The sequence below is a fragment of the Nannobrachium achirus genome (genome assembly GCF_963921795.1).
Source record: "Nannobrachium achirus genome assembly, chromosome: 14".
In the NCBI taxonomy this organism is placed as follows: domain Eukaryota; kingdom Metazoa; phylum Chordata; class Actinopteri; order Myctophiformes; family Myctophidae; genus Nannobrachium; species Nannobrachium achirus.
In genome coordinates, this window is record NC_137821.1 from 26758241 (window position 1) to 26783442 (window position 25202).

Sequence of the window (25202 nt, forward strand, 5' to 3'; positions counted from 1 at the left end):
CGTCTACAAAAACGTTCATATTTCAAAGATAAAGTGCTTACTGAAGTCTCACAGATGTCACAGTATGGTACGCTCAAGCAGAATTACCTGTATCTTTCGTATTGTTTAATAAACAGCATTTTAATCCGATCAGACGTCATTTTCTGTTGTTTTTCAGCCATGCGACCCCATCGGTTGCGAGGTGTACTGCACTTAGATACATTAATACCTTTTTAAGGAAACGACGACCGATCGGATTAAAATGCTCCTCTTTAAATAATACGATCATTACGGGACATTCTGCTGAAGCGTACCCTATGGTGACATCCGTGAGCCTTCACTAAGCAATTTATCTTTGTAATCTGACCGTTTGTGTAGACGTACGTAGCAAATTTGTTAAACTGCTCACGGTTGGCGCAGCGTAGCGTCTTTACATTTAGCCCAATAATGCTAATCTACAAAGCAATAACTGATTGATTGATTGAAGAATTTATTAGAAGTTTGCAATAGAAAAAAGTACAGTTTCATGACAGTACAAATCACTGGTACAAGGTCAACTAGAGATCCTAGAAAGCCGAGGCTTATTTCCACAGGAACCACACTTTAAGTATCTCATATAACATTGAAAGACAGACGGGAATGGGCGATAGTGTGTGGGGTTGGCTAACTAGCTAGTACATGCTAACAGGGTTTTTTCTTTCTTTAATTTTCCTATTTCCTTTTCTGACGAAAATACGCAACCCTTTTTTGACTGATATTATATGATCAAACGGCGTATGTAGACATGTCCGTTCCAACGGTTAATGCGAACCACTTGTTTACTCAATTGGGTATTTTGTTTACGGCGAATTCTATTGCGCCTGTGGTATGCTAATATGCGCTGTTTCTTTCTCTCCGTACATGACGATTACGTTACGGCGGTTTAGTTAAGTGTTAGAGAGCGATCGAATGCTTTGCACTTTATGATGACATGATTGTAGTCGAGACTTCTCGACATGTTTTCGTTGTTTTTATACTTCATCTTACGATGTGGCTCTAATATGCTGATAGCCTGAGTTGTTTGTTTTTGGTCGGTGGCCGCCATTGTGTGCCTCTGACAGGATGGACCAAACTGTGAACTCTGAACTCTGAACCACGCTCGACCTATGCGCTCGACAATTAATGGTTCTACGCTGCCTCTGCCGGCTGGGAGGTGGTATCACTACTATTTTTGTTACTTTTTCTTTTTTGGTTGTAACAGCAGCCTCTCTCGACTGGCAGGCCTTACTTTATTTTACAACTGACTCATGGACATTAGTTTTTGTTTCTTTTTTTACCTTTTAGATAAATATGTCGCCACATAGCACCTTCCCTCTGGGATTATATAACCTATTATGTTTTTGTTTTGTTTTTTTAAATTTCTGATGTCTGGGGGCTGCCTTTTGGGACCCGGTGGCAGTCCAGTATTGGGGCGTCTGGGTGGGATACCAATACTTTTGTACTTTTACTCAAGTACATTTTTAATTCTGGACTTTTACTTGTAACAGAGTGATTCTACATTGCAGAATTGATACTTTTACTTAATTATAAAAATGTAGGTACTTTTTCCACCACTGTGTAAACGTTTGTGTTCTCATGCCAATAAAGCTTCTTTGAATTGAAGATTGAATTGAAGATTGCTCCCCATGTGGCGGAGTACACAATAATGGTAAATAAAGTAGCTTACTCTAAAATAATCCATCCATCCATCCATCCATCAGTTCCAACTGAGATTTCTAGAGTTCCTTAATAATAATAATTAAAATAAACAATACTAATGATTATAATTGCGACCGTCAGGTCGCAGTTACTATGAAAACCTCCACCGCCTGTCTGTCCGTCAGTCTGTCTGTCACGTCACATCACACTTTTTTGCCCCTATCCATGTGAAATTTTCCACACACAATCCTTGTCTGCCAATCCACAACCTCCACCCTTCCAGGGACCCCCGCAGCTCCAGGGACCCCCGCCAATTTTTTTAAAACACATTTTTGAATACTGCTCCTACAGTTTTTGCCCTAAAATCACACAAATCGCTACACAGTATGTCTACACTTATCTCATCGACATGGATCTGTCCCATATAGCGCCACCATCAGGTCGATTTTTTAACACATTTTTGGAAAAAAAAAAATTTCAAACTTTTTTTACACTAACGTCAACACACCAATCCACAGATTTTATATTGACTGTGTGTCAATTCTTGTTCTTAGGTTATTAGAGGACAGCTTTATCAGCTACCCAATTTAGGCCTGGGAAGAGCACAGAGAGCGACTGGATGGTTTGATGGAGATTCATAACTTATGGCTCTCTCTGGTGTCTTTGATCGCAATCAGAGGAAGGAAGCACATGAAGTGAGTTCTATTGAAAGGAGGCAGACTCCGGACTCACCATCAATTACAACTAAAAGCAAGGCAAAGTATCACTTGAGGAATCAATATTGATGAAACCTTCACAGATAATCAGTTGCGATGATGGCCGAATGAGGGATAACGATGCGCCTTAATGCATGAGTGATTTTGCGGTTGTTACTGAGACGCGTGGACCATTCTCAGAGATGCGTTTCATTGAATGACCTCGCTCTGCTCCCACCGCATTTTAGTAAAGCGTGTTTCTCATGTAATTTTCATTATATAATGGGAACATCATTGGGCAAGGTGAGCTGAGCATGCGAAAGTACACCTGTTGAGCTGCGGGGGTTCATTAACTTGAAACCTCAGTGAAGGAAATGGTATTTTCATTCATAGACCAAGAACTTAAGGTCTTGTTAAGGGCAAAATAATTGCATCATTAAAAAAGCTTGTTCTATAGTGCTTTCAATATGAAAAAAGTTGGAATTTTGTGCTCCCATTGAACCTTCTCAATTTTCTGCCGGGGCAGCTTTAAAGCTCTGCATGTGGCCTAATGGAACTGATCCGCTATGGCGCTATCTATTATTCAATCAAAACATTAGTGCACCTTCAGCACTTTCACCAGTTTAATTAGCCAGCTAAATGAATAAGCATGATGATGGCGCCGCAGAATTCCAGCATCCCTTAACATACAGTAGCTAATTATTCCCTTTACATAATTATGCCATGGTCATAGGTGCTCATGCATAATGCAGGGGTAATGCAGACATTATAAATAAACGAGGGCTTTTAGCGGTTTGTTTGTTGGTTGTCTGTTTGTGAATGTATAAGGCTGCTAAGACCCCTAAAAACATATAGCCAAAAATCGATTATTTTTCAAAAAAAAAACATGTATAGCATGGATTGATGTTTGCGCCACTCTATTCTAATGGCTAAACCTGTGTATTATATACAGTATTGATTGAGATAAGAAATATGGTGAGAAATAGCCTGCGTGCTCTCAGCTAACTTTTAAATGAGTGGGGGTTTCTTTGATACAAAGAAAATTGCAACCCAGCAATGGAAAGTGCTTACTCGTGCATGCGGTGAACCAATTTAATTACCAGTGACTCATATAGCATGATATATAGGAACCATTAGCTGTACACTGCTCCATTGTAATTTGCGTTGAGTCTGAAAGGAACTCGCCATTGACAAAGGAAGTTTTATTGAATTGGATATGACAAAGTGCCATGTATCATCAGCTGCCAGAACCAACAATGCCAGTGAGCTCAGTTTGGCCTATACTGTATATGACAAAAGAAATGCCCACAATTTTGATTCCTGCTATCACACAAATCACTTTACTCCTTTTAGGGAAATTGGCTGGTGCCTTTGAAGTTCACAGCACATTAATCATCATCACCAACATCAAAAGAAAAATGACTTGGAATGGTTTCATTGGAAAGATGTGAGCAAGCTTTGGCTTCATCCCTCCAGTAGCCAATTGTATTTGGCTGTAGCTGACTGAAGTCTTTATCAGAGTCCAAGGTGAAGAGCTATCACCTAAAATTAAATTAAAAATTAGATATTAAGTGGAGGCCATCATAGTCACGGTGAAGTCCTATCACCGTGGTGTGACGTTGTTTCTATTGTTCTCTCCTTCTCTCCCCCGTCTGTCGCTCGCGCCTCTGTGCCTCTGTCTGAAACCAGGGGGCACACTCATTGGTCCAGATCGACCAATCAGTGAACGGGGTGATGGGGAGACTGTCTGATAGTAAAAACAGAGGAGATGTCTCAGGGTTTGTGGTGATAGCCCTTCACCGCGGCTAATGACGTTTTACCTCAGTAAAAATATGCCTGAACCTAACCCTAACCCCTAACCACTGCTTTAGCGGCCATCGGTCCTACCTGCCGGACATGCCGGTCCTACCTGCCGGTCTGTGCGGCGGCTGCCGGTCCTACCTGCCAGTCCGTGCGGCAGCTGCCGGTTCTACATGCCGGTACGTGCGGCGGCTGCCTTTCCGTGTGGCATCTGCCGGTCCGTGCGGCGGCTGGGGTCCTCCATGTAGTGGCTGCTGTTCGGACCTGCCGGTCCTGTTCTGTGTCTGCCCCGGCAATGCCGGTGATTGTATTAGCTCCTTCTGCCGTGGTGATGGCTTATCCCCGCAGACTGTACTATGATAGGGCCACGACTATATTCACACGGTTGCCATTCTGCTCATATGTCATACTTGAGGGTATGACAGACTATGGCGGGCTAATGAGCAAAATGGCCACCTTAACCTCTATGGAAGTGTTGCCACTCCGACAATAAGAAGTCAATGTCGGAATGGAGACATGTCAGAATGCATGGAGAGCAGTCCCTGTTTGATCACGGCCAATCCTTGGTAACTTTCTGCAGGTCAGGTCTATTAGTTTTCACAGTCTCGGATCCCAAACGGTTGGAAGTTTGGATACTGATGAAAGGTCATTTATTTTTTGGGGTTCAAGTGGATTATGACGTATGTTCCATGACATCTACATGCAAGTTCAATATGAACTATGAACGGGTCCTGATACATGTTCCCTTTTGTTTCCTCCCTCCTTTTATCATAATCTTTGAATGGATTCTGAGGACGGAGGTCATTCATTTCCACTCAGGGACAGGCTAGTTTATTTTTCTTTAGACAGATTAATGCATTGTACTATATATAGGCCTACTTCCCAGTGACAAACTATTGCAATTAAAAGTGTAGATTACTGTTATCATGGCTGGTATGAAAGCAGGCCTCATAAAGAACCTTGGCACAGAGTCCCCTGCTCTCCGTGGCAGTCAATCATACTCAGCTCATAACAGCCAAGGACAGCATTTCATTTTGACGTCCCACTGAAGAATATGGAACCTGAGACTTAAAGGGGCAGAGGGGGAAGAAGAATAACCAAGATCCTGAAAATGCACCTTTTCTCACCAATTGTTTTTGTGCTGCAGTCATTTTCTACAGTGTATGTGTCATCATAGTGATACAGAGTTAAATCTGGAGTGTTCATTTATGATATGATGAAGGACTGGTACTAGGGACCCGCAAGGGTCCATTTCTACATGAACCCTTTTTCCATTTTTACAGTTATTAATAACACTAGATTTTGCTTTGGCCAAAGCATTATTTATTATGCAGTACGGTTTCTCTGCTGTAAGGCAAGATTCATGCAGTGCATCCTCGACCTGACTAGCATAGTATAATCAAGAAAGAGTCTCTGTACATTTTAGTCCATATCTGAAGTACTGTATGTACGTTATTGTACTGCTCATCCATCCCAATTCTCACTTACTCATAAGTGCCTTTTTGGCTTATCTGCAACCGTGGGGCCAGTCCTATGTGCCAGTGTCTCTAAGTAACTGATTAAGTTACACCATTGGTCAGCCTGTTGCCAGGTTACTGTAACGAACCAGCCAGTCCAGGACTGGCCCCTGGCATAAACACTCTGGGGGGGATTGTTTTTAACAAGCTCTTCAAAAGGAAAGTGAATTAGGATACAAAGCCTGCTTTTGAAGTTAATATAAAGTCTGCCTAGGTTTACTTTCTAACAAGCAAAATTGGACAGAGTAGGGTAGTTTATACCATCTTATAATTTACAGTGCTCTACAGTTACAGCTTCAGTATTTCACTTGTATTTGCCCCTTACAAGATCATGTGCGAAGTGGAAAAATAATTCACGAGCACAGTGTGTCAGTAAAATTTCAATCTACCAAATCGTTTAAAAAATAATTGTTTGAAGTAATTTGAAATGCTTTGTAATAAGAATTCTCTATTATAACCCCTCTATTATAATAAATTGAATTGAGTACGTGCAGACATTTCATAGGTCTGTGTGTGTGCGTGAGAGAGAGAGACCGATCAAGCAACTACTTGTACACACTTCCCGATTGCACTTTTACAGTCTATATGGAACACAATCATTTCTGATGAAAGAACATTGTGGTTCATAAAATATGACAGACATTCTTTTATCCATAATGGTGGATATAGCTCCTGTAGCATTATGATGATTTGATACATTTGATAAGCTCAGCAGTGAATCAAGTAGAGAGGCACTGGTGCTACTTATGTAGTAAGCTTGGTTGGTCTATTAAACTGGCACAACCAAACCTCTACTGGAATAAAAGGAAAACTTGAACTCCACTGACTCATAAAGTTATACCATCAAAGTTACACTGGTTATTTCTTGACGATTCCTGTATCCATTAATTATTTCAAATTAAAACCACTGTACTTCATACATGGTCCAGCCATATACTAGGTAGACTAGAGTCTGACCCACTGTATTTTCTCACAAATGACAAGTATAATATGCAGTAAATTACCAAAATAATCACCACCAGTCAATATCTTCCCCAAGTTTTCAAAGGTAAGGCACTTTCACCCCGGGATGTTGTGTGAAGATTTATGGTCTTGGTGTTGTCAATGATTTTGTCTAAATTGATTTGGATCATAGATGGCCTACGCAATATGACCTTGTCTTCAATTTCTTGCCTAATGTTTCATGCCAGCCACATGGAATTGGATCCCGCTTTATTGAATAACAGCAACAACATTGGTCTCCTAGACTCCAACCTCAGAGCCTATTTGTATTTTCACCCTGCAAATAAGAATAAACGACTGATTATTCTTTTTTGGCTGCCTTATCTTCTTTCTGAGTTATTCGATACCGACTTTTTCATTACAGAGAGTGTGTTTTAGAACACCTGATCAAAACTCACAAGAGCAGAAAATGTATTGGAGACATGATTTTCTGTTGGCAGCATGTAGTGGGGATGTTTGCACATAATTGTCACCATGAAGAGGCTCAGGTGCCGTTCAGACGTCAAAATAAAATGCACGATTAGCCGTCCGCTTAGACGACAGCTGGTTTTTCAGGGGGTTGAAAACACAACAAATGAAGGGGGCATAAGAGGAATTCATTGCGCTGCAGGAAAGCAAACTCACAACTTGTGCCTCTCATCCCCTAAGGTGGAAATATATGCATAACGTTTACCTTTGCGTTTTCATCAACCTCTCAACAACTTGATAAGCTGTTGTCAATCATCCTACAGGGTATTTTAAAGCATTTAAGCTTTTGTTATTTAGATTAGACCAGATCCTCTGATTGGCTACAGGGATAAACACAAACAGACAGAAATAGATTGGACAAGACATGACAAACAACAAGAAGTACCTCAATCTTAAATCTTTATTGCTGATGTTTCACTCAACAGACCTTGATCAGACAGAGCATGCAATAAACACATTTCCACAACTATTAAATAATCATGGAAGTTTGAAATGTCTACTGTTGTCGAACACGCAGCCCTTGTAGCATCTGTTCCAATATTTATATAAATGCAACAGCTTGCGCAGTGATTTGCACTATTTACGAAGGATCCCCTGTCCATGATGTTTGGCTAAACTCCCAGACCTGAGTAAGTAGGCCTACACGGCTCAATGTTTGTAATTTAGAAAAGGATAGGCAAAGAACTCCCCTCTAATGTTAGCAGACATGTTGTGAAGTGGGTCATTATGGGTCAAAACAGTTGCACGTCCTGTCAATAGCCTGTTTAGACATCTGCTAGCAGAGCATGCTTGCCAAAACCATTGGTAGAACAGGTCAGTTTAACACTTTTACTGCTGTTGACGATCCAGCTCGTCATTGATAGCCTTTACTGTATGGTGCCGTTGACAGTCTGACTCGTCAAACTTAAAGTAAACTTGTTTTGACTTAGGCTACTGTACCTCTGGGCTGTCCAGTGGTGATCGCTAATGGCGGCGGTTTGTTTACATAAAATGTTGACGTGCACTGAAAGTGAACATCCTCCATAGAAACTAGTGTTGCCCGATCCCGATCACGTGATCGGATCGGCCGCCGATATGGCCGTTTTTATAAGATCGGAGATCGGGAAAAAAAAATCGAAAAAAAAAAAAAAAAAAAAAAAACTTTTTTTTTTTCAATTTTTTTTTTTCTGGGAGTACTGAAAGTTACAGGTAAGGTGAATGCGATATGAAATGTAAGCTTACCATAATCACAGTAATCCTTAACTTAATGTGCAACATTGTTTTCTCTCTCAACAGTAAACAAATCAACATAAAGTTTAAGTGTATAGAGGGTATCTGCACATTTCGAAAGTGAAAAATTAAGGACTTTTTAATACCTCTAAAATGACAAATTAAACATTGGCCAAATTGTCAAATATTAAAGCCAGACATTGTAAAAATAACCGATCTACATGCTCACAACGCCTCGCAATGTAGATCTGCTATTTTCACAATAGAACCGTGTTATACAAAATATACTTCCTCAACTCTTCAGGGTCGGGGGTCCCCAGTTAAAATATGATTATTTTGGGGGTCACGGCCTGAAAAGGTTGAGAACCACTGAACTAGCTGCTACTGCATACTTTTAAAGCAGACTGGTTAATTGGTTCTTAACTTATTTTGTTTCAACTTTAAAAATGCCCAATGTTTTACCAGTTTTTATATAGTTTGTTGATTATTTTTGATGCTGTAATGGTCTATTTTATTTTATTTTTTGAGGTATTGAACAGGTTTTAAAAGTCCTTAAATCGTGACTTCACTGCCAAATTTCAAAGGCCACACCAAAGGTCCGCTGCACAATGATTGAGAAACACTGCACTAGTAGGCCTAATTTTTTTTTCTTAATGCCTTGCCAAAAGATCGGATCGGGAAAGATCGGGATCGAATCGGAAGCAATAATATTTGATCGGTATCGGATCGGGAGCAAAAAAACCCTGATCGGGGCATCCCAGAAACCCATTGATCTTGCAATAAAGAAGCCTCATTATCTCGAAAAAATACATTTTGATCCCAAGGCTGGCCTTTTTCACGGCAAAACAGTGATCGGATGATGGCATTTTACTGACCGCCGACATGACCCCAGCTTCTTCTTCTTCTTCTGGAATAAGGTTGAAAAAAGTAAAGTCACAAAAAACTTGCATAATTTCCACCCGGCCCTTCAAAATAAGAGCTTCCGCCTATGGGAGGAAGTCGTGGCAGTTTGCATCCCTTCATCCCTACAAAGTAATGGCAGTAAAAGTGTTTATGTCAGACTTGCCACTTTTATTACAAGAAACGTGCCAAATTGGATACAACCTGGCCTTAAATTCACCCATATTTCTTCATTGCTCCTTTCACTAAATATGTTTCTTTCACCTTTTAATTTGTATACACTGCAATTTCAGGTTGTCAACCCCAGTCAAGCGATTTTTCTCATTTCAACCTGGCAGCAGGCCTAAACAAGTACCCCTCATTTGGACCGATAAACACACAGCGGTTGACACTCCCTTTCCAGCCAAGCCTTACAGTAACACCGCCATAATAAATATTGGATTTACACTGCAAAATTCTCGTTTGCATTGATTAGGTTTAGATTTATTTTTGCCGGAGGGGTTTTGCTCAACTGCATTTGATGTATTGATCAGACGACAAACACACATTTTTATAAATATGTATGCCGTACTGTACGTCTATCCCCATAGGTGGATCAATGGCGTGACTTTCAGTAATGAGTTTTCAGTCATAATCGAAAGGTTATTGAGCAGTTGGGAACAATCGGCATTGCATGTTGAAAATCATCACATTCCACTTACAGTGTGTCTTGTGGTAAACAGCTGTTTTCATAGTATTTCTTCTTTATTTAAACTCCAACTACAATCAACATCAATGATAGCATCCCTCCTTTAATCATTCCTTTTAATCTGACACATCAGAATCAATCTTTATTGTCACATCAGGTTACAAGTATGGTGGGTGAAATTCTTAGTTGTGCAGGCTCATCATTGTAGTTAAAAGATAGAGTTATCTCACAGAGAGGAGAGCATAAAGTACATGACTAATCTGCATAATACAATAATGTGACTAAGAAAGTGCATAATAAATAAAAGTCATAAATGTGCATGTATAAAAAGAGTCCCTTTGTCCTATAGTGCAGGGGTTTTCAAAGTGGGTGACGGGGCACCCTGGGGTGCCGCGACGGCAGTCCAGGGGTGCCACGAGATCATTTGATAATATTTGGAATTTATTTGGACACTTGAAAAAATATTTATCATTTTAAACTTGAAGTTCTAACCAAAATTGCTATTATCTCAACATTTTCCTCGCAACATAATCACTAAAATATCGTCACTGTCGGGCAGAAACCTCGTATCTCCAAGTTTCAAATGTGTACGTCTTTTGGTAAAGCAAAGCCCTGCTTCATCATACAAGACTGTCGCACAAAACTAGTGAAAACAGCCGATCTACAAGCACACAACGCCTCGCATCGCGAGGCGTTGTGTGCTTGTAGATCAGCTGTTTTCACTAGTTTTAGTACATTTTAGAGATGATAAATACAAATCGGTTTTGGACATACAAGGTTTCCACCCGAGAACAACAATATTATTACATTATAATGTAGGGGTGCCTTGGATTAAAAAAATATTTATGGGGTGCCCTGAGACAAAAAAGTTTGGGAAACCCTGCTATAGTGTTACAGTATATCATCGAATGCCTCTTTCAAAACGGACAGATCGCAGGGAGCTCAGGTTTAAAGCCATGCCTGCAATTACACGTTCCTCTGCCGGCCTCACCCTCCAGGGAACGTGGAGATGAGAAACCTGCTGCAGTTTCACTTGTATGCGTTTCTCCAGGTTAATTTATAAGGCAAACGGGGTCCTAAAATAATAATGTAGCGTAATCAAATCAAATTGGGAGCCAATATTCTAAATTGTCATTATGATAACCATTTCGGCTTATATTCAGCAGACACTGGCAATATCAATCTGACAGGCTCTGGCCCGCAGCACGCTTTCGCAGTTCGCACTTGAGTTATTGGCTTGGCTATGTAGCAATATAGTGCTATTATATAGTCTGCCCTAGTGCCTGCAGCCATACAGGTATTGTGACCTATCCTGTATAAAAGTGCCCTTAGATCATACATGGGCAACTGGCGGCCCGGGGGCCACATGCAGCCCCCACCTTCACTTAATGCGGCCCGCAGATTAATATCAGAATACTGACATATTCTTGATTTCAGCTGTTACAATTCCAAACATGCAAACATGACCCTTTTTAATTCCTTCAGTCTATCTTAGTAGCTTAATGACTAGAAGTACTAAAATGTTAGTAATTCTTTTCGTATCCTGATATCCAATGTATTTGTATCACGTTCATAAAGTTAACATGAGTATAACTAAATGCATTTCAAATTAAATTTGTACATTTCAGGATTCCAATTAAAAAATAACCAAAAATATTCAGGATTCCAATTCAAAAGAAGCAAAAGTAGCAGATCTACAAGCTCAAAATGCGTCGCAGTGCGACGCATTTTGAGCTTGTAGATCTTCTATTTTTGCTTCTGTATGAGATACTAGAATGACAAAGTAGGATGTAGCAATATGCATTGTGGCCCTCTGGAGTGAAGGTGGAAATATAGTGGCCCTCTCCATCATCAGAGTTGCCCACCCCTGCCTTAGATGGTCGGTCACAGACACAGTGTAAATTTGCGTTGAACATGATACCACGAAGTTGGTGGTTCTTAATCCTCTGTTGTCCTGCCAAGGCTCAGAGCACACTATATTAGGAGTGGAGTGAGGCCACGATAAGATCAGTGTTGTCTAAAGTGTGTGTGTGTGTGTGTGTGTGTGTGTGTGTTTAGTGTGTTAGTGTGTCAATGAGAGCAAGCTGTTGCAGCCTGTTGGGGCAGCTAAACTTAGGAGATTCAATTGAGGTCAGTTTAATTGAGGGAAATGTACGTCTTTCTACAGTACACGGAAGGCAACTTTGTTAGCTTCAGTGATTTCATTTAGATTCATTGCTCTAGTAGGATTATTATACATGTACTGTGGGACATCATTTGTTTGGTTAATAATCACAATAAACTCACTTTTGATTTGACAGTGCTATGTTTCATCGTCAGCCCTCAGTCGAGGGTTGTAATTGTCGCCTATTCCACAGTTCAAGGTGCTTCAATGAGTAGCTACAGACTACAATGAACCAAATACCAAGTCATTACTCAAACACTGTACCGTATGTGCATTTAAGCCTGATCTTCTCCGAGGAGAGCAGATGGTTTAAATCTTTAATGTAGGTAATAATCTCTAACACATTATCACAATGTTCCCCCTGGCTCTTTCACAGAGGTGAATTCTCTAATCATGGTCAGCCAGAATATTTGTCACATAACTCGGTTTGTGTGGTTTGAGGCAATTTCTTTGGCAATAAGGATAAAGCAATCCTACTATATTAACCGATTGATTGTTCTCCTGTAACCTCCTCCTCAATCACTGGCAACTGAACTAGGTCTTGACTTATCACCTAAATGATGTTGTTTGTAATGGAAACGTAAAAATAATAAATGGGGCATGTGTTAGCCTAGAGGTGTGGCATCCACTTAGATGTACCCAGGGACGTGCTGGGCCCCTGATTCAGCCCGGGAAAAAGAGTTGGAGAGGCCCTCATTTTTTTTTTTTAATATATATTTCGTCGTTGTCGGGTGGAAACCTTGTATGTCCAAAACCGTTTGATTTTTATTTATCATTTTAAAAATGATTCAAACTAGTGAAAACAGCCGAGGCGTTGTGTGCTTGTAGATCTGCTGTTTTCACTACTTTTGTGCGACGGCCTTGTATGATGAAGCAGGGCTTTGCTTTGCGAAAAAATGTATAAATTTGAGGAGATACAAGCTTTCTGCCCGACAGTGACGATTTACTTTGTTGGCCGCCCAGCCCCCAAAATGGACATTTTATTTAGATTTTTTTCCTAATGGCCGGCCTGGACAGGCCGGGAATGAACCGGCCGTTCGGGAGTTGTCCCGCTTTTCCCAATGGCCAGCACGTCCCTGGATGTACCACATTCATTACACACACATTACACTTAGATGTGCCGCATTCAGTACACACTTAACACTTAGATGTACCACACATACTACAATTGGTCTTTTTGTATTATTTACAGGGGCTTTCAGATTTCACATCAATCACGGAAACAAGGGTTTCCCTTTCCCCAACAAGACAAGGCAACCCTAGAGAGGTCACAGAGACTTCAGGCAATTAAGCTAAATCTCCTCCTATTAACTGTAAAATGGCACCGGCGGTGTCTGCACGCATGGTCAGACAGACATTCCTCACTCCGCTGTTGGTAAGCCAGCAGTCACGCTAACCTGTAACGCTTGTCATCATGGACAGGTGCAAGTTGAATAGTGGTCCGTTGGCGTGGTGGCCTACTTTTGTGCTTTTAATGGCCCTCCTCATCGGCACCACGGCACGGTTCCAACATACCATCTAGCTGAAGTTTATTTGCACTGGTATGCAGGTGAGATCCTGTCGGGCTCTTAAGAATGAGCCTCTTAGAAGGAGGCCCAAGGGGCCCAGTACCCTGACTTTCAATTAGTCTTAATGAAAAAGTTGATAAGTAAGTATAGGGATGGTGGTTGGGGGCATCGGGGGGACAGATGAGGGTGGTTCAATAAATGCTATATGGAAGCGCTCAGAGCTAGTGTATTAGATCAATGGGGAATGTGAAATATGTTCCATCTTACCATAACTTGTGAAAGAGAATCGATGACACTTGATCGTGTGTTACATCTACAGTGTAGTTGAGTTCTGCCCTTGAATTTAATCACTTCAACAAAAAGTGCAAGTTCATGTTAAGTCGGGGGGTGCCGGCTGGCTCAGACAGTTACTGCAGCAGAAGGATGAAGTCTCCTCTGAGGGAGTGGGGGGGGGGGGCTTTTTATTGTATATTTCATTAGTCAAAAATATAAATAGCATGTGGTACAGTCAGACATTAAGGCTAAAAGGATAGTCCTGGGGACTTGTTTCTAATGATTGTACAGTATTCAATTCATCAACATAAAACAGGGGTCTTCAACAGGGGGTCCGGGACCCCTAGGGGGTCCTCAGAGTTACTACAGGGGGTCCTCCAAATATTTGTGTGATAGAATTTTTTTTCTCCTTTTCTATATTAACTCACTTAGCGCCGAGCGAGCCAGATTTCAATATGAATCTGCGCTTATAACGCCAGGAAATAGCTATATTGAATCCCCAAAATCACATTACATAAACAGGTACACGTGCCTGCGAATGCCACAGGATGACCACTAGAGTGAGCCATAGCCAATAGACTTTCCATGGTCCCATGTTAAGTCAGAATAAAAAACAAGGTTCATGAGATAACAGGATGGTACAATGACATGCTCTCCATTGACATTCAATGGACAGGCCGCGGGCCGCCATTTGAGCTCAATACTGCTCAATTCGTGCTTGATCGTCTCAAACCACCATTGGTATGGGCATCGGAACGTATATAGATGCCACACAGAAAGTTTCCGAATCAAAATCCGACCTAGTGAAGCTACGTGAGGGTCGGATGGTTTGCATTGAGCCTAGCGGCTAACAGAGGCCTACGTAAACAGGAAGCTATGGCTTAAAGGTGACGTCATAATCGTATCCTTTTTTTTCACGGTTTTCATCTGTATGCTAGTCGAAGGTAAGCTAACCGTTCCGCTCCGTCTATCAACCCAAATTAAAAGCTTAAACAATGCTTTTATATAAAAGTCGCTCCGAGTCGCTCGGCACTAAACGCCATCATTAGTTAGTCGCCCCGAAAGTCGCTCGGCGCTAAGTGAGTTAACCACTTGAACCCTAGCGTCCATATTCTGAGAACTTTAGCCAAAAATAGCAGATCTACAAGCTCACAACGCCTAGCGTTGCGAGGCATTGTGAGCTTGTAGACTGGCTATTTTTGGCAAAGAGGTTTGGTGTAGAGGGGAAAAAGAGCAGACTAAGTACTGAGTGATAGGTCAAGTTTATTAAATATTGACGGTTCAAGTGGTTAAATATCTGGAAAGACAAATTTACATGAACCCAAAATGCACTGATGATTGTACTGTCAAACGATGAAACTATATGGTATCTATGGGTTGTGGGTTGCTACATCTTAGCCTGAAAACGTTGAAGAGAGAGAAGAACATGGACAGAGAAGAACATGGACATGGTTATGTTTTTCTGCCAGAAAGCCTCGAGGAAGACGTTCTCCTTGTCGCTGCACAGGGTCTTGTGAGCACCAAGTAAGAGTCCGACCTCCGTCTCGCAATCTCTCTCTGCCCTTGGTTTTCTGTGTCTATAAGACCTATCTAAATCTAAATAAAGTAAGAAATGCCCCAAATAAATCTAAAAATACAAAAAGTTACAGAACTAGAACTATAGAGTTTAGGGTGGTCATCTCTCAGGACAGCTGAGTGCTTTGCACTTTACTGAGGCTAAGTCAGCAACTTTGAGAAATTGCTTAGGGCAAGGGCTACCTTTTGTATGTTGCCTACCACCTCGTTTCTGAACAAAGACCCTGCTAGCATACCCGCAAACTCATGTTTCATGATGTTTCAGCACAAAATTGAACTTTGTGCAGGTGCAGCGTGAATTGATTGTGAGCAGCCATGCATGGCTAACCAACGCCTTTTTTTAGATGGTACTGTACATACAGGTACAGTAGTATAGATTTATCAGATCATTATTGTCCAGTTTGTTTTGCCCCTTAGAACATATTGATTGAGAATGAGCAGGGCCGGCTTTTCCTTTGAGAAAGGAAAAGCCGAGCTTACTATAGGCTGGGAACGTTGCTATGATTGATCACTACAACCTATAATGTTCTGATGATAATATCACAGCATTCATTATCTGTGTCAAGCAGGCTGAGACACATTTAAAACCATTACTCTGTGTGTGTGTGTGTGTGTGTGTGTGTGTGTGTGTGTGTGTGTGTGTGTGTGTGTGTGTGTGTGTGTGTGTGTGTGTGTGTGCTACGATGCATTTGCCAAGTCTACAGACAGAACAGCTGAAACAGCTTGCTTTTCACAGTGAAACAGTTTTATGCAAGCCACGGCTGTATAAACACTTTTTGTGCGTTTTGTGCAGACATGGGTCATAGGTGCATAGGCCTGAGGTCCCTATGCTATTGCGTCGTTTTAGACCCCAGCAGAGTCTTCTGTAATTGGTACACAATAGGTTATAATATTGTAACTTCGCATAGGTCTGAGGTCCCTATGCTATTGCATCGTTTTAGACCCCAGCAGAGTCTTCTGTACTTGGTACACAATAGGTTATAATATTGTAACTATAATGACGACAACATACTTACAACATACTCACTCTTCAAAATATTTGTCTCCATATAGCCTGTCACTGTAGTCTGGTTGCACCATAATGATGTCGTCCTTTATTATAATCCCCATTTCCCTGTGCCTTTTCATACACGTGCACAATCCTAAAACATTGTCATCGCTTACCCCAGACAGATGGCATGCCTCCCGAAGGAGATTTGGGCTCTAACGAGTGGACGTCTCCATTTAGTATTTTGTTTAATAGCACCTCTGTGTATTTTTGGTGGCTTTCGTCAATGCTTTGGTGAAGACGGCAGCAGGTAGCAAAAGGCTTTTCACACGCAAGGCTACTGCGGTTAAAGTGCGTCCCCCTTGGTAATTTGTTTTTCGCTGAGGTGTATTTTTTTTTCCTCCACCCTCTTCTAACCCTTGCAGGCCATTCAATCTCAATCCCTTGTAATGCCTAGGGCAAAACTGTGTGAAGCACTCTCTTTGTTACTGACATGTTGAGCGTATTAAATGCATCAAAGTGAAATGCCTGTGAATTTTCAATGAGCTATGCCCATATACAGTGAGTTATCATCTGCAATTACGCTAGGAATCAATCGTTATTGTTCTCTCAACGAAGGCAAAAGTGGGACATGACTTTATTTGCATGCTATTTCATCAGTCCTTTTCTCGATGCTCTCTTCAGGACAACAATAAAGAGGTTTTGACGTTTTGGAAACAATGTCACAATGATGCCTTTAAGCTATGACACAAAATTCAACAAATTAATTAACTTTGACCACGGTGAGTATGTGGCACTGGCGTGTCTGCTAACTCACGGGGTTTGCTGCTGTCTGTCATCCTGACATCATATCAATTTAGACAGAAAGAAAGGGCAAACCTTTTTTTTTTCCAGACACTGCTGGCTGTGTGCCCTTTTCCTTCTCCATTAAGAGCCGTGTCACTCTGGCTCTGCGTTGCACGTCGTTTCGGAGAACACGTTTTATTAGCTTTTTGTTTGTTTAGTAGTTCCTTGCAAACAGTGGTTAATGGCCTGTATTTACCCAAATTGTTATGGCTCTACTATTAACACCGGCATAAATCTGGAGATATTGCAGTCCATAATCTTGAGATTGTGTAAGTAATATTAAAAGATGAGCCATTAGAGCCTCTTCTCATCACTATTTGTGACTTAGCCTCTGAAATACTAATAGGCTGGTGCAGGTTGCAACCCAGTGGGCTAATTGCATGCATGGGATCTCAAAACCTGCGTTCTTCAGATCCAACAGAATCATGTCGCTTTGGAGACCACTAATGATTCAAAATCATTAGTCGGCTTGCCATCACGACCAGTACAGTTTGCTGCCAAGAGTGATCCATATCTACGGTAGTTCAGACACCCAGCTCAGTCTTCATGAGGACACCCAGTCCCAGACCTTTCCAGTTTCCACCCAAAGAGGTGTGTGTGTGTGTGTGTGTGTGTGTGTGTGTGTGTGTGTGTGTGTGTGTGTGTGTGTGTGTGTGTGTGTGTGTGTGTGTGTGTGTGTGTGTGTGTGTGTGTGTGTGTGTGTGTGCGCGTGTGTGCGTGTGTGCGTGCGTGCGTGCGTGCGCGCGCGCGCGTGCATGATAAGACTGGTAATAAATTCTAATAATGGATGACAGCCTAACGTCTAGCTGTGTTTCTCTATAATCACACAGATCATATCATACAGGTGCCACAGAGCTAAAGTTCCTGCCTACCACCGTGGACACTGATGTTTGATTCCTCTCTGCGGCGCCCCGGTGTGCCCGGGTGCTCCAATGAGCGCAGTTGGCCATGTTGGTGGGTGGTAAGTGGGCAGGGGACTGAGGGGAGGCCGTTCTCTGTTGCACCGCCGGTGACTCCATACTCAGGGCACCTGTTCAGCAAGGAGCAGAACTGGGACACGATTAGCCTGGAACCATGCAGGCACGTGAACACATACATCAAAGGGGCCTTGAGCCCCTGCCCTTTTATCTGTCTTTAAAAAGTGCCCTCTCCAGACCATGGATGCAGTTTTTACTATGGTGAAAGAAATGCAAATGCCCTCTTTCCATGCCATACCCGAAGGCAGCATTCAAGAGAATTGCCTTGTCCAAACTCTCCTGAACTTGAATGCAGCATCATAAGTTGAAAGAATTGCCCTCTCTGTGTAGAAATCCATGCCGTTACGCCACATCTCATTGACCTGATTATGCTTAGTTTAGTGTGGTATCAAGTACCGAAAATAGCCGTCCTCCAAGCTCAGTGAGCTTGGAGGTCTGCTATTTTCAATATTTTCACCAAAAGGCCCTTTAGAAATTTCAACTCCTGCCTCTCTAACATTCTCTGCACGTCCTTGCCTGGAACCAGACCAATCCCACAATGGGAGGAATTAGGATAGCATGTTCCTCTGCATGCGCTAACGTCCTCCCTGTGAAACTCCTGACTGTCAGGTGAAAAGAAAATAAGAGCTTGGTGACTACACGTGTATCGGAGGAAACGTGGTTGTCGATAACACCCCACCCTCCACCCGACAGACCACACAGGGTTGGCAGTGACAGGGGCTATTAGTCCAGTAATTTTAGGCCAAAATTAGGCTAAACCTAAAACAAATTGCAATAGTAGCAAACTCAACTGATTTTGTATCCTCAATATGTCCTTAGTGAGAGAAAAAAAGTCCCAAGGAATCCCATCAGGGGAAAGTTTTGAAAACGACCTACCTACCTTCACTTACTATACACTATAACGGAAAATATGACTCCCAAAAAATCTGCTTTAAGTGGGATGTGAGGGGTCAAACTAGGGGTTTTTAATTATTCTGAATCCATTACAAGCATTTGTTTTGCACGAAAAACATTCCTTGGGCTAAAAACGGACCCCAAAAGACAAGAAAATTGATGACTCATCACTAAACCATCGTTTTGAGGGGCCATTTCTTGCCCAAGGAATGTTTTTCGTGCAAAACAAATGCTTTCAACGGATTCAGAATAATTAAAAACCCCTAGTTTGACCCCTCACATCCCACTTAAAGCAGATCTTTTGGGAGTCATATTTTCCGTTATAGTGTAGTGTATAGTAAGGTTTTTTCATATAATGACTGGACTATATAGACCTGGGGTGAATTGGCAATGACTAAATTGGGGAGAAAATAAATAACCACAGGGATATTTTTAAAGGACAATATATGAACAGTGTAATTTCCTTTGGCCGTGATGGGAGATAGGATAACAGTTTATTACGTTGGCTTCTGTATCTATGCCTTATTTTGCCATGGCCATGGGACGGCCAGTGGTTGAGATCAAAGAGGATTTTTACTTCGTAGCTTCTTCTTTATCTGTCAGCACAGTTACTAATATGATGCAAGTGTTGCAGCCACATCTCTCAAAGTCCAGGTTTAGTGAAGTATAGGTCTTAAAATGTTTATTCTAGCTCAGACCCTTCATCCGTAATAATAATAATAATATTTTTTTGCCAGACATGGCAGCCTTGGAAGTAATTATGCTAAGTTTGCCCATGAATGACAAATGACTTTCAGAGTTTGACTTAATGCTCTCCTATAGTCAAACCCATCACAGCCTATTTCACAACAGCCTTGAGCAGGAGAGGGAATTAACTTGTTTTGAACTTAATGACATGCATATCGTCACTGTCGGGCAGAAACCTTGTATCTCCAAGTTTCAAGTTTGTATGTTTTTTCACCAAGTAAAGCCCTGCTTCATCATACAAGGCTGTCGCACAAAGGTAGTGAAAACAGCCGATCTACAAGCACACAACGCCTCGCGGTGCGAGGCGTTGTGTGCTTGTAGATCAGCTATTTTCACTTTAGTTCATTTTTTAAATGATAAATACAAAACATACGGTCTTGGACATACAAGGTTTCCACCCGACAACGACGATATCCTCGGCGTGACACTTAAAAGTGGCTTTTAATGCTCATCATGCAGGAGAGGTGATGGATTCACAGCACACACTGACACTTTACTTTGGCACCAAGGCCTGTTGTAAAAGCGCTAGACGTTAGCTTTTGTCAAATGATACACTTGGCTGTGCGTGAAAAAGGGTTGACAGCCGTGTGAAAAGAGTTTGACAGATGATAAGCTATCGAATTTCATCCTGACCCAACCTCTTCCACTCCATATCATATTTAAACTCGTCCAGTAATTTACACTGGTGACCTACTGTACACAGTATGGTGGGCTGGGATGCATTAATTAGTCATGTGGACCAGTGAACTAGTTGGTTGCAGTAACGGTGTCCTTAAGTATACTGTACCTCTGAACTGCTGTTTGTCTGTTGCTGCAAATTAGAGCGGTCTATACTGTTTGGCCAAGTCAGCAAAACATTACGAACAAACAAGCCAACAGAAAGTGAGAAAACTCACCACTGGTGTATGTCTGCATTCATTCCATATATACGTATGTAGGCTGCGTGTGGACAGTCAATCTGTCTCTGCTAAAGTAGGATTAGCAATGCAACACGTTTAAGGTTAGATCAAGGGTTGTCTACTGTTAACAGTCAGTCAGTATCATGATCACAAGAACTATGCACGAAAACAAATTTCACACACTTTTTTACCGCTTTCTACAATAAAGTTGATTCAAATTCTTGTGCCTATGAATTAGTAGGATTTTCAAGATAACAGAGATTAGAGAGAGACTGATACCAAATACTCAAAAAGTATGCGAATGGTCCGGATTACGTTAGGATTTCCACTGGCCTGTGAGCAGCAATTTACATTTTCATATTGTCTTCGCTATACCCCGTTTATACAATGGTTCATGTACTCCTGCATGTGTTGTTGTCCTGAAGAACCAGCTGTTGCCCCAAAACTTCCATCAACTTGACCTCACCCCTTAACACTTTCACTGAGTTCTCCCTGCATGTACTGCACTTATCTTGGGTTTAGTTGGCTGGGTAACTGTAAGACTCAATGCTGTATTTCCTAGGTTATGTCTACCCACAGAACGGACAAAAACTCGGGGTGAGAGCTCGACTACGGAGCCTCTTTCCATGCTCAACTGCTAAAAAGTCATCCTCCAGTATCCAAAGCAAGTGGCTTTCTTCCAAGGCGTTCTCTAGCTCACTAGCTCTCTCTCTCTCTCTGTCTCTCTCTGAATGCGTTGTACGACAAAAGCAAACAATGCAAAAACGTTGCTCTTGTTGTGTGTCATGGTTGTTCGGCGAAGTATACATTACCCTGAAGATTATGTTGCTTGTCTGCTCTCTCTGTTGTCTAGTGTCATATTATGTCTTGTCCTCTGTGGTCTTGAACTTGAGCCAATATACTGTACTAATAAGCCATGATTACACAGACCTGCTTTAGCCTTCGGACACACAATCACAAGGTACTCATCAAGTCTGATGTGTTTGCTTTGGATAATGCACTGGACAATTCAAACATGTCTTGGGGCTAATTTCATTTTTGAGATTATATGAAATGAGGGAGGGCATTACAAGGAGTTGTTGGAGAGAAGGGGAAAAAGTGAATGACTTGAATGTATGGAATTGCAACATTAATGATTATCTAATCTATGAAATGTGCACACACAAATATACTTTAAGGAGAATATTGTCTGTTATAATCTGTATTATAACCTGTTGAGTTGGTGAGCGAATTGGTTGAGAATTGGGTGAAAAGTGGGTGTGTTAAAGTTGACCTGAATAAGACTGTTATATAAAAAACATATTAGCCTATTTTAAAAATGCTGATCAAGGGGAATGTATTAGAGCAAACAATCATAAAGCAATTCTGTTTATGTATGTTATGCAAAACAAGTGTAATCCTTAGTCAAACGTCTAACACATACACACAAACACACTGTTACTGTGTATTGCAGTCAGTTCACATAATAGGCAGATACGTAGGAGACATGGCCTGTTGGCAGGGGGCTACAGTGTGGCTGGTCTTGCTAATGACACATTTAGATGTTTCTGCACTCCAGGTACAGTAGGGGTTCTGCGGTAGCAAGACGAGTGAAACACTCCACTCTAAGGACGCTGCTGCCAGTTACAGGGCCCAGACGGAGGCTGTCATCGTTACAAGCCCATTAAAGAGTTTCCACGGGGTTCAGTGGCCACCGTCTTATAGAGGCTTTCTGCCAGAGGATATGTGCACTTATGGGTATTCGATAGCACTAATTAACTCTGAAGTCCAGAACCAGTAGTGGTGGAAATGCTTGTTTGAGTGGAATAACTTTTGCCAATGAACAGAGAAGTTGGCACGCTGTTTCTTAATGGCATCACTTTTGAATGGGTTTTCGCTTTGAAGGAGAGAATCTGTGGCAAATTACTGGCTTGAAATGGGTCAGGTTAGTCTACACGATACATTAGATAGGTAAAAAACAGTATTTGAAACAGAATTAGCCTAATTATTACCTATGTTTGGAAATTAATTTGGAGAATGAAATGCTGGCTCTTTGCCACCTACAATTAAACAGTGACATTTCATTTGAATGTTTTAAGACAGATAATAACTAGCATCTGTGTTAATCCGACATTAACCCTCTTCTTCTTCGTCTACAGACAGTGTCGAGGATGAGCTGGAGCTCTCTGCAGTCCGCCATCGCCCAGAGTGCCTGGAGCAACTGGAGTCCCAGACACGTTTCTCCCGTAAGGAGCTACAGATTCTCTACCGGGGCTTTAAGAATGTAAGTGACCTGATTCGTGTGGAGCCAGTACAACCTCACCCAGTGGTGACTACTGGCTAGTAACTAAGTCCATTTACTTAAGTACTGTACTTTAGGTCAGGGGTCTTCAATGTTTTCAGGCCAAGGACCCCTTAGCTGAGAAAGAGATGAAGCAGGGACCCCCTCTACATATTGTATTGATTTTCATCGATTTCACAGATAAATTCATATGCTTGTTTGACAGCATTGTCATCAGTCTATTCGTGTTTTTAGTTAACTTGACCAACTTGCCATTTTCAAACATTTTTGTACTTTTACTTATTGTACTTTAAGTACATGTGGATGCCTACAATTTTGTACTATTACTCAGGTACATTTTGAATTCCAGACTTTTACTTGTAACAGAGTATATTGCAGTATTGATACTTTTCCTAAATAAAACATGCGTGTACTTTTTCCACCACTGCCGTCACCTGCAATACCAATGCAATGAAGTCTTTGATCTCGGATCTTTGGTCTCTTACAGACATCAAAAAACATTCCCCTGGGATTGAATTGTTTTATTTATTGCTCTTACCTCTTTTGTAGAGAAGTTTCAATATTGAATCTGCATAGAAACTCCAGTAGTTCAGTTTTGTTGGAGGGTTGTTTTCAAGGTTGAATGAAAACTAAATTCTCTTCCCGTCTTGATTGCTGGTGGAAACCAGCAATTTGGTGACATAATTGCCAACATATAAGGTGCTGAATCACCTTCATATAGTGGTAAACGCCATCATCAAACTTAACAATTCCTACGGAAATTTGAAGTTGTATATCTCTGCTGTCGGGCCGACAGCAGACTCCAAAATTTTAATTTTCGGGAAAACGAGCTCAAGTGGAGTTAGGAGGTTTTGACCGAAGGGCTTTTTACTACTTTTCATTGGTTCAATATTATTTTAACCAACACACAGATGTAAAGGGTGTTCAATAGGACATATTTATGAAAAAAAGAGAAGGCCAATCGGGTGGAGTTAGCTGGTTTGGCAGAGAGTGTGGAGTTATAAGGTTTCGTCCCAAGCACTTTTTACTACTTTCCATTGGTTCACTATTATTTTAACCAACACTCAGATGTAAAGGATGTTCAATAGCCCTGATTTATGCCAACAAAATCAAAAACCTCAAAAATTGAGTTAAGAGGTTTTGGCCAGACAGTGACGATGTCGATATTCATTCTGGTGATGTGCATTCACATAATAATAATGATGAGCATAATTAGCTCATGCCTTGAAGCACATTCTGGAAGATTACTGATGATGAGCAATCCAAGTCACACAGTTCCTGAGCGTGGCCCATATAAAAAAAAAAACTACTTGCTACACTGTCACCTTTGCAGTAATGCCGTAATGAGATGACCCAGAATTAACTCAGCCCAAATTGTCTGGCGACAGAAGGGAGAAGGTTGGTGAGTTGGAGCATGTGTCCCGATGACACAGGAATCCCCTAGCTGCAGCTCCAGCTTCCTATTGCGCTTACACGCAGGATTCAAACCCTGCACTGCCTGCCCATTAGCCATTCTGCCCCCTGGAGACCCCCACTAAGAGGAGACAAAGGTTTTTAATTTGTGACCCACAGTCTGCCTGATCTCCACAAGTCCTGCAGGTCCTTTCATGTTATGCTGAGGGTGGATTCTAATTGTTTGACGTTGAATCAAGCCCCTGTTTTATAGTTACCGTAAGTCACATTTTCTTTTCACTACTGTGCAATTACTGTAGGCAGATAGGTTGGATGGGCACCACTTAAAAGGTAGCGGTCTAACAGTATGGCATGGCACTGAAAGTTACTCCTTGTACTGAGCTGAGCTGCTTCAGTTCATCGTTTGTGTATTGCTCATCTGCGGCTGGGGCCCAGTGGCAGATTTAAGGCCGGGATTTAAGACCTGACTGACAAATATAGGCTGGCACAGTCCCAATTATGAGCGGTTTTGCTCTTTGTCCTTGGTGAATGGTATGTGGAAGCAAATCAAATAGCTCCAGTCCAGGGTTATCAGGTGCGGGCGGCTAGAGGAGGTCATCCGTCTTTACAATGAACTTTATGAGGCATCCATTTATAGCCAACATGTGGTCGAGGTCGGGTCAAGGCCTGGCTTCAGAATAAGCAGCAGAGTTAAGAGTAAGA

At 41.6% G+C, this 25202-nt stretch overlaps 1 protein-coding gene across 1 annotated transcript in view; it reads left to right on the plus strand.

Annotated features, from left to right (window-relative positions):
• The window catches only part of kcnip4a (potassium voltage-gated channel interacting protein 4a), a gene marked incomplete at both ends in the record, with an annotated part of 55926 nt that overhangs the window by 13313 nt on the left and 17411 nt on the right, over window positions 1–25202 (plus strand). The window contains one exon of the mRNA XM_080741883.1: window positions 22945–23069. Within this exon, the coding sequence (XP_080598009.1) occupies window positions 22945–23069 (125 nt within the window). The remainder of the gene's footprint in view (window positions 1–22944; window positions 23070–25202) is intronic.